The following is a 12,125-nucleotide window of genomic DNA, read 5'->3' as shown; positions in this document are numbered from 1 at the left end:
CTCACACACGAACACACATAAAGTATAGTTCGGTCACCCTCGTAAATAAGCTTCTGGCTACGCTCCTAATTAGCACCTCTATTGCGGCAACTGAAGGGTTTGACGCGGCCAGTCTTTTACATGTATGAGTCGAGCTTTGGTTTCCTCGCGGCCCTTATAGGAAGGCTTTCCGCCCGCAGCAACAGTGGCATGGTCACCCAAGAAGACCCACCACCTTTACCACGTAAAATCGGAAGACGCATGTTTTAAGAAACAAGACCAAGAGCACGTCACCGAGCGTAATCACACAGCCGTATCGTTGACGGTCCACTCTTTGGCGCCGTTACACGAGATGGGACGGTATATAGTCGAGTGGGATTATTGCTACCGCGCAGCGCTCGCTCACCTCTGGGACGAATAAGCAAAATACGCGGGGATTATAAGCACTCATTTAGAAAGGGGTGCGCAGCGCGAATTGCGCGCCGGGAGTTTCTTCTTCGCATAGTTGTGAGCGTGCGTTTAAGCGAGTAAGTATGGCTACGTTAACTGCGGCAGTTACCGTTTCTATACCGTTGAATCTGAAATGAGCACTTGCCTTAATTTGCCTGCGCGCTTGCTTTTGTTGTTTGCAGTGTGTGGCAGAAACAAAACTGTTCTAATATATACATATATATATATATATATATATATATATATATATATATATATATATATATGAGAGAGAGAGAAAGAGAGAGAGGAGAGAGGGAGAGGGAGATACACAGATAGATAGATAGATAGATAGATAGATAGATAGATAGATAGATAGATAGATAGATAGATAGATAGATAGATAGATAGATAGATAGATAGATAGATAGATAGATAGATAGATAGATAGATAGATAGATAGATAGATAGATAGATAGATAGATAGATAGATAGATAGATAGATAGATAGATAGATAGATAGATAGATAGATAGATGCGCACGTACGTTGTGAATGATTGTTTCTGTCTGCGCATTACGGGTGCATTTCTCCTGTTTGCTTTGTCAGAGCAGTGCGTTTACTAAGCAGGAGAGGTCTGCTTTCCGGGCGCATTGGCCACGTAGCTAGCTATACGTATATGTTGCTCGGCTTCACTGACGGGCAGCTGAACCGCAAAACAGGAATTCTATCGCAATAACGTAAGATGTGTTGACAGTGGCAGTTCCGAGCGCAAACAAAGAGAGGGCAGCAGCTGTCGAAAATGCCACCGCCCTGTACCACCGTCTCGCACGGAATGCTTTATATTATTGCTATCCTTAGTGTATTGTGGGGCGCTACTTGTCTGTTGTCTTCAGTGGTGTATGTTTGTCGGCTTGATCATAACAGCAGCCGGCCTGCCTATCTCGTACGCCGGTTCTAGCTCTCGTCTCTCAGAAACGCTTCGTAGGTATTGTAGCAGTGATGCTAGTTTACTTTTCTCTTTCCTCTGTTCACTACGTACTTGACGCAAACACGATTTTTCTACTTTGTTGCTTCGGTGCTTCGGACTTAAGGAGGACGTATAAACAAAATAAATCGATGGCGTAAGTTAACAATAGCAAACGGTCGCTTCTGCATTCAAACCTTTACTCTTAGGGAGAAAACAAAGACTCCCTTCACTCTTTTCGGTGAGTTTTGAGTCGTTCAATGTACGACTCCGTTCGTTTGAAAGAAAATGTTTACTCATTTATTTTTTACTTGAAGCGTGTACCACTTATATCATTCCACATAAGATTTTCTTTAGCAGCAGCCACATCCTGAGGGAAATTCGCTCAATTAAATTTTCTTAAGGAAGTCAATGTACGTTGGTGCATTTCTTTACAGGGGGTTGGCGCTTTGTCAATCACAAATAAATTTGACTAAATTGTTCAGATCCCAGATTTTATTGCCTGGTGTCGCTTCGTAAACTCAACCACAATGCGCACTTAGTACGACTACCTTATACTGTAGATCAACCTAAATGTTAAGGCTGGATAATCACAGCGCAGAGGAGAAGCGCGTCGCAGCAGTTTATAGACATACACTTTGCTGGCGTGCAACCCAGGCGTTCTTTCTTTTTTTTTTTTGCTCTTTTTGCGAAACCGTCGAGTTTCCGGGCCACCTTCTCCGGCTGCAAAGTTTCGAAGCAGCTGCAGCTCGCGTGTCTGCATTGATGGCCTTTTCTTCCAGCGCCAAATTTAGTGCCCCGTTTATCTGGTGCATAGGAGTTGGTAGCTCTGAAATGGCCGCCTTTATGGCTTGCGCGTGAAGGTGCTTCCTTTTTTTAATTTTTATTCCTAACCTATTTATTTTTATTTTGTTTCCCTTTGTCCAGGCTCCTATACGTGAAACGCCCGGTCTGGGTATGCGCAATCGTTTACGACATGACTCACAGGTGACTTTAGAGGGCGCCATAAAATTCAGACGGAAACTGTCTGTTGCGCAAGCTACCCTTCTCCTTCAAATAGCAAGTATCGCCAAGCAGATTGCTGCAGGTGCTTGAATACGGGAAATTAGGCGTATTAGCATCACCGGCCTCCTCGTTTGACCAATATTTTTTTTTTTACGTTTACTCCATTTTGTCAGCTTGCGTACAGTATCCGCATGAACTTAAGCGTAATATTACAGTTTTTAGAGAACTGTGACAGAGGTGAACATTAAACTGTGCTTATTGGAATTATCAAGTTCATTAGCACCGCTTTGAGAACTTGGTTCTAAGTTTGTCTGGACAGTTTCCAATCACTTGAGTGCGGCTTTCGCAAGACAGCAGTCACACGTGCTAACATAAAAAAAAACGCTGGTAGCATCAATAAAGAAACACGATAGTGGTTATGGACACAAGCGGCGGCGCTTGTGCTCGTAACTACGGCACCAAGAGCGACTGTTGTTATCTCGCAACAGACTTCGCTGTAGAGAAGAAAGAAACGAGCATGTGTGGCATTATGAATGTGTCTACCGGTCACGTCGGCCGTTCTGCTATCATTTGGGGCCTTTGTGCTGGGGCACTAGGACAGAAATATTTTCTAAGCTGTCGAACAGTTTATATGCGACTCGAACACATTTGGTAGGTGTATCAAATACAAACAATTTTTTATTCAACCTTCCTAGTCAAAAGATCTTCAGTCTCTGGGAGATTAAACAAAATAGTGCGACTTAAAATTACAAGTATTCATAATTAACGTTACATTAAAAAATAATCTCAAAATCATTTTAGCTTTTACTAAATGTTAATTATGAATTCAGTATGTATGATCCGCCCGACTCATGGCCGATCCCCCAGAGTGGGTAAGTGCCAATGATCCAAGGATAATCATCATCATCATCATCATCGTCATCATCATTATTTTGTGACTCCATGCACGCGTATGTTGACTCAACCTGTAGCACATCTAAAAAGTATTGATAGTAAATACTATATATGAATATCAGAAGTGAATCAGGTTAGTTCTGGGCGAAATGTTTCATTTCGGTATTCCAACAACATGCGTGATATAAACACGTGCCAAACTTGCTTTTTTTTTCGTTTACCCGTTAAGTAATGAGACGTTCATTCATGGTGTGTGTCGAATCTGTTACTCATCAATCCATCAAAGACTAATTTTATGGTATTTCATTCCCCGCAGTTGTTTCCAAACATTGCTTCATTAGCAGTGACACTTGATGGACACTTCATTCATGCATGTTCATCTACAAAATTTCTTGGTGTGGTATTAGATAAACATTTGAAATTCAGCGAGCATGCGCAGGCCTTAATTCAAAATGCGTCTTTCGGTATTCACGTGATCATCAAAACACGACCTTACTTCTCCACTGAAATCCTCTTATCTTTATATTACGCATTCATTCATAGTCACCTGTCATACTGCGTATCATCATGGGGAAATACATATTGGTCACATGTAAATCATCTAGAACGATTACAGAAGCAAGCTTTGAGACTCATTACTTTCAAACCATTTTAATCACCATCAGCCCCCCTTTTTAGCAACATGAACATTTTACCTCTGCTTAAACTCTTCAGCTACAGAATTTTAATGATCATGTTTCGTATCCTTAATAATGAATTATACATTTCCAGTTTCTCGGGAGTTACTCTTGTAAATACTAACAACACGAGGTTTTCAGCTAACAGTAATCTACTTCTACCTAAAGTACGTACCAACTATGGTCAAATGACGGCAATATTTTCATGCATAACACTGTGGAACATGCTGCCTGTTGATCTCAAATCATGCTCAATGTACTCCTTTTGTAAGCGCTTGAAGGTCTTATTTTTAAATGATTTATGACTTGAATGTTTTTTTTTAGGTTTCTTTGTTTCAAGCAAATTGTCACTATTGCTCATATGGCCCTACGTTTCTGCACCATTTTTTGAATATTGCTGTGATTTCATCGCTGTTTGCTGACTAAAAAGCTAATCCTCTTTTTACTTTTTGTTAGGAGGTCCCCCTGACAGTTTTTACTTTGGGACTTCTGATTGTTCATTCGCCATGCAAAAATGTATTCATAAAAAATGTATCTATTTTTGAATAAACAACGACAACAACAACAACAACAACATAAAGAACAACTTGTTACACTTTTGTCTCATCATTGAAAAAGAATCAAATAAGCTTCAAGCAGAATAAGGTCATGGTTTGTGTAACGCGGATATTAGGTAGTACTCCAATCGTTACTGTAACGATCCACCCTTCCACTTTTGGTATGCTTTACTTCACAACACTTATGCTTCTCTGCATTACGTGTTGCATACTTTGTTGGACAATATTTCTATTTTGTAGCGAAGCTAATTATCAAAAAGCAATTATGTCGAATGCTCGTCGCTTTAGCATAGACAGTTATCCTGGCGTGGTTTCTGCTAAAATATTCTTATTTTCTATTCGAACACTATGGCACATTTTACTCCTTTATCATTGTTAGCCCAGTCATGTACTTTAGTGGTGTTATATTTATTTACTTCTTTTAAAGCTCTACGTTTTACTGCGTACGCGCCCCACACTTGCATGCCCGAATGGGCCACAATGGAGCTTGAGAAGGACTGGAAAACGGCTGATTTGGTACACGTCATTGAATGAAAGACCTGCCCAAGCTGTCGGTTCAATTACTCGTTTACATCCCTTCTCGGCGTGCATTCTGACACAATGTACTAGGATTGGAATGGAATAATACCTGTGCGAACATAAATTGTGTTTAGTGACAATGCAAAGTAATGTAATGTCAAAAATAAGTGTATATGCATCCCCGTAGTACTTTTTGCGGAGTTATATTATGCCAAACCAAGTCTTTAGAGCTCAAGTGGCGCACTACTAGATTACTTCTGAGAAATGTCTTGGGAGGGCTTCTTTTTGGGGCGAGAACCGCATCTCAGGGAAAGCCTGATTAAAGTTTAACTCATGATATGGTTTCAGAAGGGCTGTTATATAAAATAAGTTTTGGAAGGAGCTCATCAAGTGTGAAGTGGCATGCAAATGAGATGTTTATGCAGAAATAGTATTGGACGTATGTTGTCGAAATGTATGTATGTATGTATGTATGTATGTATGTATGTATGTATGTATGTATGTATGTATGTATGTATGTATGTATGTATGTATGTATGTATGTATGTATGTATGTATGTATGTATGTATGTATGTATGTATGTATGTATGTATGTATGTATGTATGTATGTATGTATGTATGTATGTATGTATGTATGTATGTATGTATGTATGTATGTATGTATGTAGCCACATGCCCGCTCTAAAGAGGGTATATGCCACAGGGGTTGCGAGAGGGGAGATGGCGGTAATTGGAGTGTTCACTAGATGGGCGTACGAATGGGTGCATGGACGGACAGACAGACTAGCAGATGGACGGACGGATGGGATGGGTGGACGAACGAACAGACGGACAGACGGAGGAACGAACTCATGGACGGACGCATGGATTGACGCACAGATGGTCGTGCGGACGAACGGAAACAAGAATGAACGGATGGATGGAAGCATGGATGGGTTGACAAATGCTTCGCCCCACTCATCATAATTCACTCCGTGGACTCGCTGTGATTTTTTTCCCACATTAAACGCCTCCCTGTGTAGCCTCCAGCGCTCTTTCGACTAAAGAAGAGCGAAGGCGCTTGAATAAGGCGAAGAGATTACTCCGGTAACTTTGCTGGTCCTTGACAGCTTCGAGAAACATCCTGACGATCAATTTGCGAGACAATAAACCCGGGTACTGACCTTATATGTATACTTGGGGAAGGGGTTTATCACGCATTTAAGGCACTCTCGAGATATTATTAAGTTCTATAAGCCGGAAAAGTATGCAGTATTCTTGTATAAATATAGCAGCCACAAGGTTTTATCACGCAGGTAACACAAAAACACACCGTATCCTCTCATTCAGAGAGCTGCATAGCTATAACCTTTGTATTGTGACTCACGGTGATGTATATGACCCCGGGAGATATCTTTGCACACGAACTTGGAGGTTCAGAATTCATAAAGTACGAGCCACAGGGATTTGTTGTACGCTTCGAGAGCTTTCTGTGCTTCCGTACAGGTCGCGGGTTCGATGGAGGCGAAATGGTAGAGGCCCATGTGCTGTGTGATAGTAGCGCACGTTAAAGAACACCAGATGGTCGAAATCCCCGCATACCTGAAAGATGTAAGCAGGAAGAGGGATTACAAGAGGGCCAGAAGATGCGTAACATTGTCAAAGCGCTTCGTGACCTTGAGCACTTCCTTTCAGCGTGAGCGCAAACGTGGGCCTACGGCGGCATACTGCGGCTGCCAAGGCAACTATGCAGCATGAGATGTTCAAATCAGCCAATGACCATGCACTATGGGTTTATGACGAGGTCATTCGGGTTTATGACGTATTTTGTCGAGAAAAGAAGGAACGATTTCTAGCTGATTTTGAGAATGAATTGCGCGTACCAAGATGCTTGCTGCAGGTTAATATTTGGCTAACGTGTTTTAGGCAACCTGGACAATTTATCAGCAACGTTTTCTGACCATGCTAAAAAGTGTCAGGGCCCTTTTGAATAAAGTAAGTGGCACTTTTTTCTACTTTTTAATTATTACGTATCATAGTGATAAACGTACACGCACCTACGGACACACCAGATACGCAGCATGAAATGCAAAGGAAAATAACATAGAAAACGCAGGCAAAATGAAAACAACTGCTGATGGTACGGCCCCCTGTGTCAGCAAGCTGTCTTGCTTCGTCAAGTTATTGTCCTGTTCTCAGCAAAACGAACTGCTAGATTAGCCCGAACATACTCCTAAAAACAAAAGACGAAAAAAATTTCGTGCTCTACTGTCGTCCTTGTCGTCCAGATATGTGTACTATTTCGGCACTTTCACTGATACTTGTTTTGATACCGCTGTGCAACTGGGCCCAAAGCCTTGCTTCCTACTTGCGAAGCAGGCTCAACACCCTTGTGGAGTAATATATTAGCGCTCATTGAAATACTGTTTACTTCACTGAATGAATGATTTGGGAATTTCAGACAGCTTGCTTCCTCGTTTGACACTACCTTTATGAAAACTGGCAGATAAGGAGGCAAGAAAAGTATAGGAGACGTTAATTGTATTGTTCCAAGTATCTTGTGGTAAACGTTATGCAGATGTCGAGAAAGCAGACTGGACAAAAAGGCAAGACAACTTGCCACCGGCATGGGTCTGCACGGCAACCTCCCATTTCACGCCCGATGCTCATACCGATTGAGCTGTAGGGCGGCGGTCTTGCGCTCATCCACATTATACCCTGTACACATAAATGCACATAATTCATGCACATAAATACCCTGTAGCGAGTACGGTACAGGGTATTTATGTGCATGAAGCCTGGCCTGTTTATCAGCGCCGCCCATAGCTATGACAGCGATTGAGGAAAGCTCCTTTACAGGGAAAGCTCTATATGACTAAAAGAAACAGAAAACCATGCGGCATAGATGAGATGAGGGGTTTCCATTGGCTGTGCTATCAGTTACGTTGTTCTTAGCGTCGTACTCAAGCACGTGCCATTGGCTGCTCTGTGAGGGACGTCGTCTACTCCGTTGGAACCGTGGCGCCCAGCAAGCGGCGTTGCAGCGTTACGGACTCCAGAAGAGCAGACAACGTCGCAAGAGCACCGACAGTGGAAACGTGAGAGCGCGCATTCGCCCTGCCGATGCTGCAGTCCGGGCACAAAAACAGGCCCGGAATGCTGAGTGCCGGCAGCAACTGCGTATCGATGACCCGGCAGCCTTCCTAGACGCGCTAAATCGAGAAGGGGAATGCAAGCGCCCAAATCGGTCGGATCGTTCAAACCAACACAGCGAGTTAGCTCACAATGTCAAGCGCTTTGAACAATGCGCGCCGAACAAGCGGCGTTGAGGGCAGAACAGCGTGGAACTCGCTCGCTAAATTTCGTGCCGACCGGTTGTGCTTCCGCGATCGCCGACGACAGCGCAGCTCTGGCCGACTGGGCGCCCCCTACGCCATCCCCTGACGCCGACAAGAGCTCTCGCCGAGTGATGCCCCGTCCTCGGACTCCTGTGACCGTGTCCATCTTTCCTATCTCCTCTTTACTTCCGTCGTTTTCTGTCGTTCGCTGTCCCTGCGCCTCGCTCTCTCCTTCCTCTCTCTATTTACCTTTTAATCCTATCCTTTTAATCCCTCCTTACCCCATCCCTTGTGAGCTACTGTTGAGGTGTCGCACTGTGATGCAGACAGTTACGGGGCTCACTTTTCTTTTCTCTTTAAGAATCACATAAGAATCACATAAGAACAGCGTCAACGTGATTGCGGGAGCGCGCTCGCCGGGGCGAACGCCCGCTTTAGGCGGGTGTTTATTCAGCGGCACTTTGGCTTCGGCTGTGACGTCTGTGAATGGCATGTGAAATAAACACCGAGGTAAACCCAAGTCAGACGTGTGTATAAGCTCATTAAGAAGCACGAACATGTAACCAATAATTGTGAATGGATTCAGTGCAGCGTCGGGTTGAACTTACTGCTAAGCGCCGGGGCATCACGTTGAAGCTTTTGCTGGTCAACCATTTGTACGGAGTGCTTGCGAGGTGATTTTTTTGACAAATGGCGTCCCGTAGAGCGTTATCCGTCAAAGAACGGGCGGCTGACCAATAAATAAGCCCTCGTATACTATCAGAAGGTATTATGTCTGCCTAAACGAAACTGTCGCTATGAATGTGCGGAGGAAGCGAATTTAAGGAATTCGTTTCTTTGTTTGATACAACGTTAATAAAAACCAGCAGATCTTGAAGCAATGTGAATAATGCAGTAATGTAGTTTAGTTTAATTCAAAAGTCCACTGACTGGAAGTGGTCGAGATTTTGTTTCTTGTACCATTGTTCGTCGTCCGGCTTGCATGCTGTATGAGAGTAAGACTTAGCGCTAATAAACGCGCCAAAAATCCACCTAATAACGATTCCTCAACTTGTCACTAAGTCAATGGTTGCTTTTTTTTCATATTCCAATTAGTACAGGGTGAACATGGACATGGTGGACGAATTTAGCCATGGCCGTGGTACCCTTACTAAGCTCTAAACGTTCCTAGCACTTTCACTGCCTCGCGCTTCAGCTGAGGCTTTTCTTTAGGCAGCAAGTTGCGCAATCACTGCACACTACGACCAGATTGCGTCAAACTTCTTTTATCGCGTAGCCAAATCGTTGCTTTCTCGAGAGGCAGAACTTGAGCCGCGTTTAGTGCTGCGGCTCTCGCAGTCCCTAAATGAGGCCCGAGAACCCGGAGGGCCGAATCAATGAGAGCCGTCCTTCCGTCTTAGGTGCGCGCACTCGTTCAGCCGGATACAGTGCGGGCAGCAGCTGAAGTGGCGCAAAGAGCACAGCGCTCACTCCGCCAGAGAGAGGTTATACGCGTGAAGCTTTGGGAGATCGATTGCGCCCGGAAATGGAGCGGAGAGTGGCAGTGAAGAGCGGAAACGAGACTCGGAGCATCTCGTCCGCCGGGCGCGGCCCGCTTGCCAGTGTTAGAAGGCCACTCGCAGTTCGTCCAAGTGCATGCCGTTGTGTCCACGCCGACGGCAGTGCGCCACTCTTTTTTTTTTTTTTGGCGCACTCCGCACGCTCGTAGTTAAATGGTGGTTCTCGCCGAAGTAATGGGTCTCTGGGGCCCCCCTTTTCTCGGCGAGCGTGTATAACGCGTGCTGTTGGCGGGGCTGCATTCAGCGGGTCTGTATAAAGTTTTACTCTGGCGCGCTGAAAACTCGGATGTTTGCATGCGGTGAATCTCGGCGAGAATATGCTGCTCCCTCGACGGCTGTTTCTCGAAGAGAACGCCGTAAGATCATTGCTCGATTGTTCGTTTTTTTTAATATGGACAGCGTACCAGCATTACTGTTCGTAAAGGGGTGTAGCGTTTATGGCATGTTGCCAGAACAGTGTACGCTTGCGAGTCAATCGTCCCAATGGGGAAGCAACCGTGCATAATTCATCGGACACTGTTTGAACATGACTCTTGAACTTCTAAATAGTCAACTTTTTTTTCTCGCGATTTTCTTGTACACTCTCTAAGACCTCAGCGTGCGTGGAATAATTAAACAGCTCTACTACAAATGCTCCCCTTCATTAACTAAGATATAACTTTTGCGAGGGCATCACTTTTCCCCTGGTAGATCGTTTTGAAATTGGCAATTGTCCTATTTTTTTATTTTGACATTTTTTGTCATTTCTTTCTTTGTTGAATACAGTAAAAGGTTCAGTCGATTCCATATTGTTTCACTGGTGGGAATACTTCAAAGGAATCTGCTGAGTATCTGAATCTTTGAGTCTGTATTCATAGGAACTATACGGATGAAAGGTGTACCTTAATGTAATAAAATAAATAAGGTCAATTTAACTTTGTTAATTAACGTTCGAACATTTCAGTATGTTCTGTAATGCGAATACTCCTTTTTGAGCAGTTGCGTATCCTGGTTCCGATGTGAAATTAAGTGCATAACTAGACAGCACTAGATGGTAGAGTCACACCGTGAAAAAGCGCGAATATGTATAACAATTACATAAATATATTGAGCAGGCATAAATAAACTTTATCGCTCTCTTGGTGGTGGATGTGCCGTGCAGATCAGTTGCACTACACTGCTAGCCCTACTTTTGTCGCCACTAACACTTGACTGCAGAGCTTATTGCAACCTCAATGAAGCCGCTTACTGGGAGGAAATGGTGTTACCTGTTTTGAGTAATACATTGGTGGTGTTTTATATTCGAAAACCACGATATGTTTGACATACGCTAAGTTGGAGGGCTCCGGACACATTACGACCACTTGGGGTTCTTTAGGATGCACGAAGGTATAATTACAAGGGCCCGTAGTATTTTGCCTTCACCGATTCCCGGCCACTGCGGCCTTCGATTTCTCGATCTCCGGGTTGAGTAGTCACCTACTTGGGCACCGTAACTTTTATAGACTGCCTCGACGGGTGTATGCTTCGAGAAATGTTGATCTTGTCTGAAACTCTGGTGTAACTTTGGTATTCACTTAAAACATGTGGGCGTGACGTGAATGAACTCTGCACGCCTGGGACTAAACTTTTTTTTTTGGCACTCCGTTCACGCAGACTCATCAAAGAAGCTTCCAGACGTTCTTGAGGAATTCAAGGAGAATGGAGTCCTGTCCAAGTACAACGCCGAAGGGGTGAGTGTGTGTGTGCACGCTTATTACGTGATAAGAGATGATACATTTGGCTCTGGCCGCATGCGTTGGAAGCAAGCATGGTACTGAAACGAAAAAATAAGCAAATGTGGCAGTTTTAATAGTGATAATATCTTATTTTACCGTGTGCTACATCCTCGGCTGTAGTCGTCGTTGTCGTCGTCTTAGTAGTAGTAGTAGTAGTAGTAGTAGTAGTAGTAGTAGTAGTAGTAGTAGTAGTAGTAGTAGCAGTTCATTACCAACATTCATTTGAATGCAACCATTGCCACACTGCCACAGTCTATCCAGCAACGGGCTCAATTGTATCGATCCGCTTGGATAGGAAGATGACGATCACTATGACTAGAAGTAGTAGTAGTAGTAGTAATAGTAGTAGTAGTAGTAGTAGTAGTAGTAGTAGTAGTAGTAGTAGGAAGATGAGTTGAAGTCATGCCGATAACATGACCAAAGTATGAAGTGAATAAATAAATGTTTAAAATTAAATGAATATG

The 12,125-nt window shown here is 43.7% G+C and overlaps 1 protein-coding gene across 3 annotated transcripts in view; it reads left to right on the top strand.

Annotated features, from left to right (window-relative positions):
• Nucleotides 1-12,125, top strand: part of Dgk (diacyl glycerol kinase 1) — a 422,138-nt gene that overhangs the window by 308,533 nt on the left and 101,480 nt on the right. For all 3 annotated transcript variants that reach the window (XM_075892403.1, XM_075892402.1, XM_075892401.1), the window contains one exon: nucleotides 11,540-11,616. In XM_075892403.1, coding sequence (XP_075748518.1) covers nucleotides 11,540-11,616 — 77 coding nt within the window. The remainder of the gene's footprint in view (nucleotides 1-11,539; nucleotides 11,617-12,125) is intronic.

The sequence above is a fragment of the Rhipicephalus microplus genome, chromosome 4 (assembly GCF_043290135.1).
Source record: "Rhipicephalus microplus isolate Deutch F79 chromosome 4, USDA_Rmic, whole genome shotgun sequence".
NCBI lineage: Eukaryota > Metazoa > Arthropoda > Arachnida > Ixodida > Ixodidae > Rhipicephalus > Rhipicephalus microplus.
This window is presented reverse-complemented; position numbering and strand designations above follow the sequence as displayed.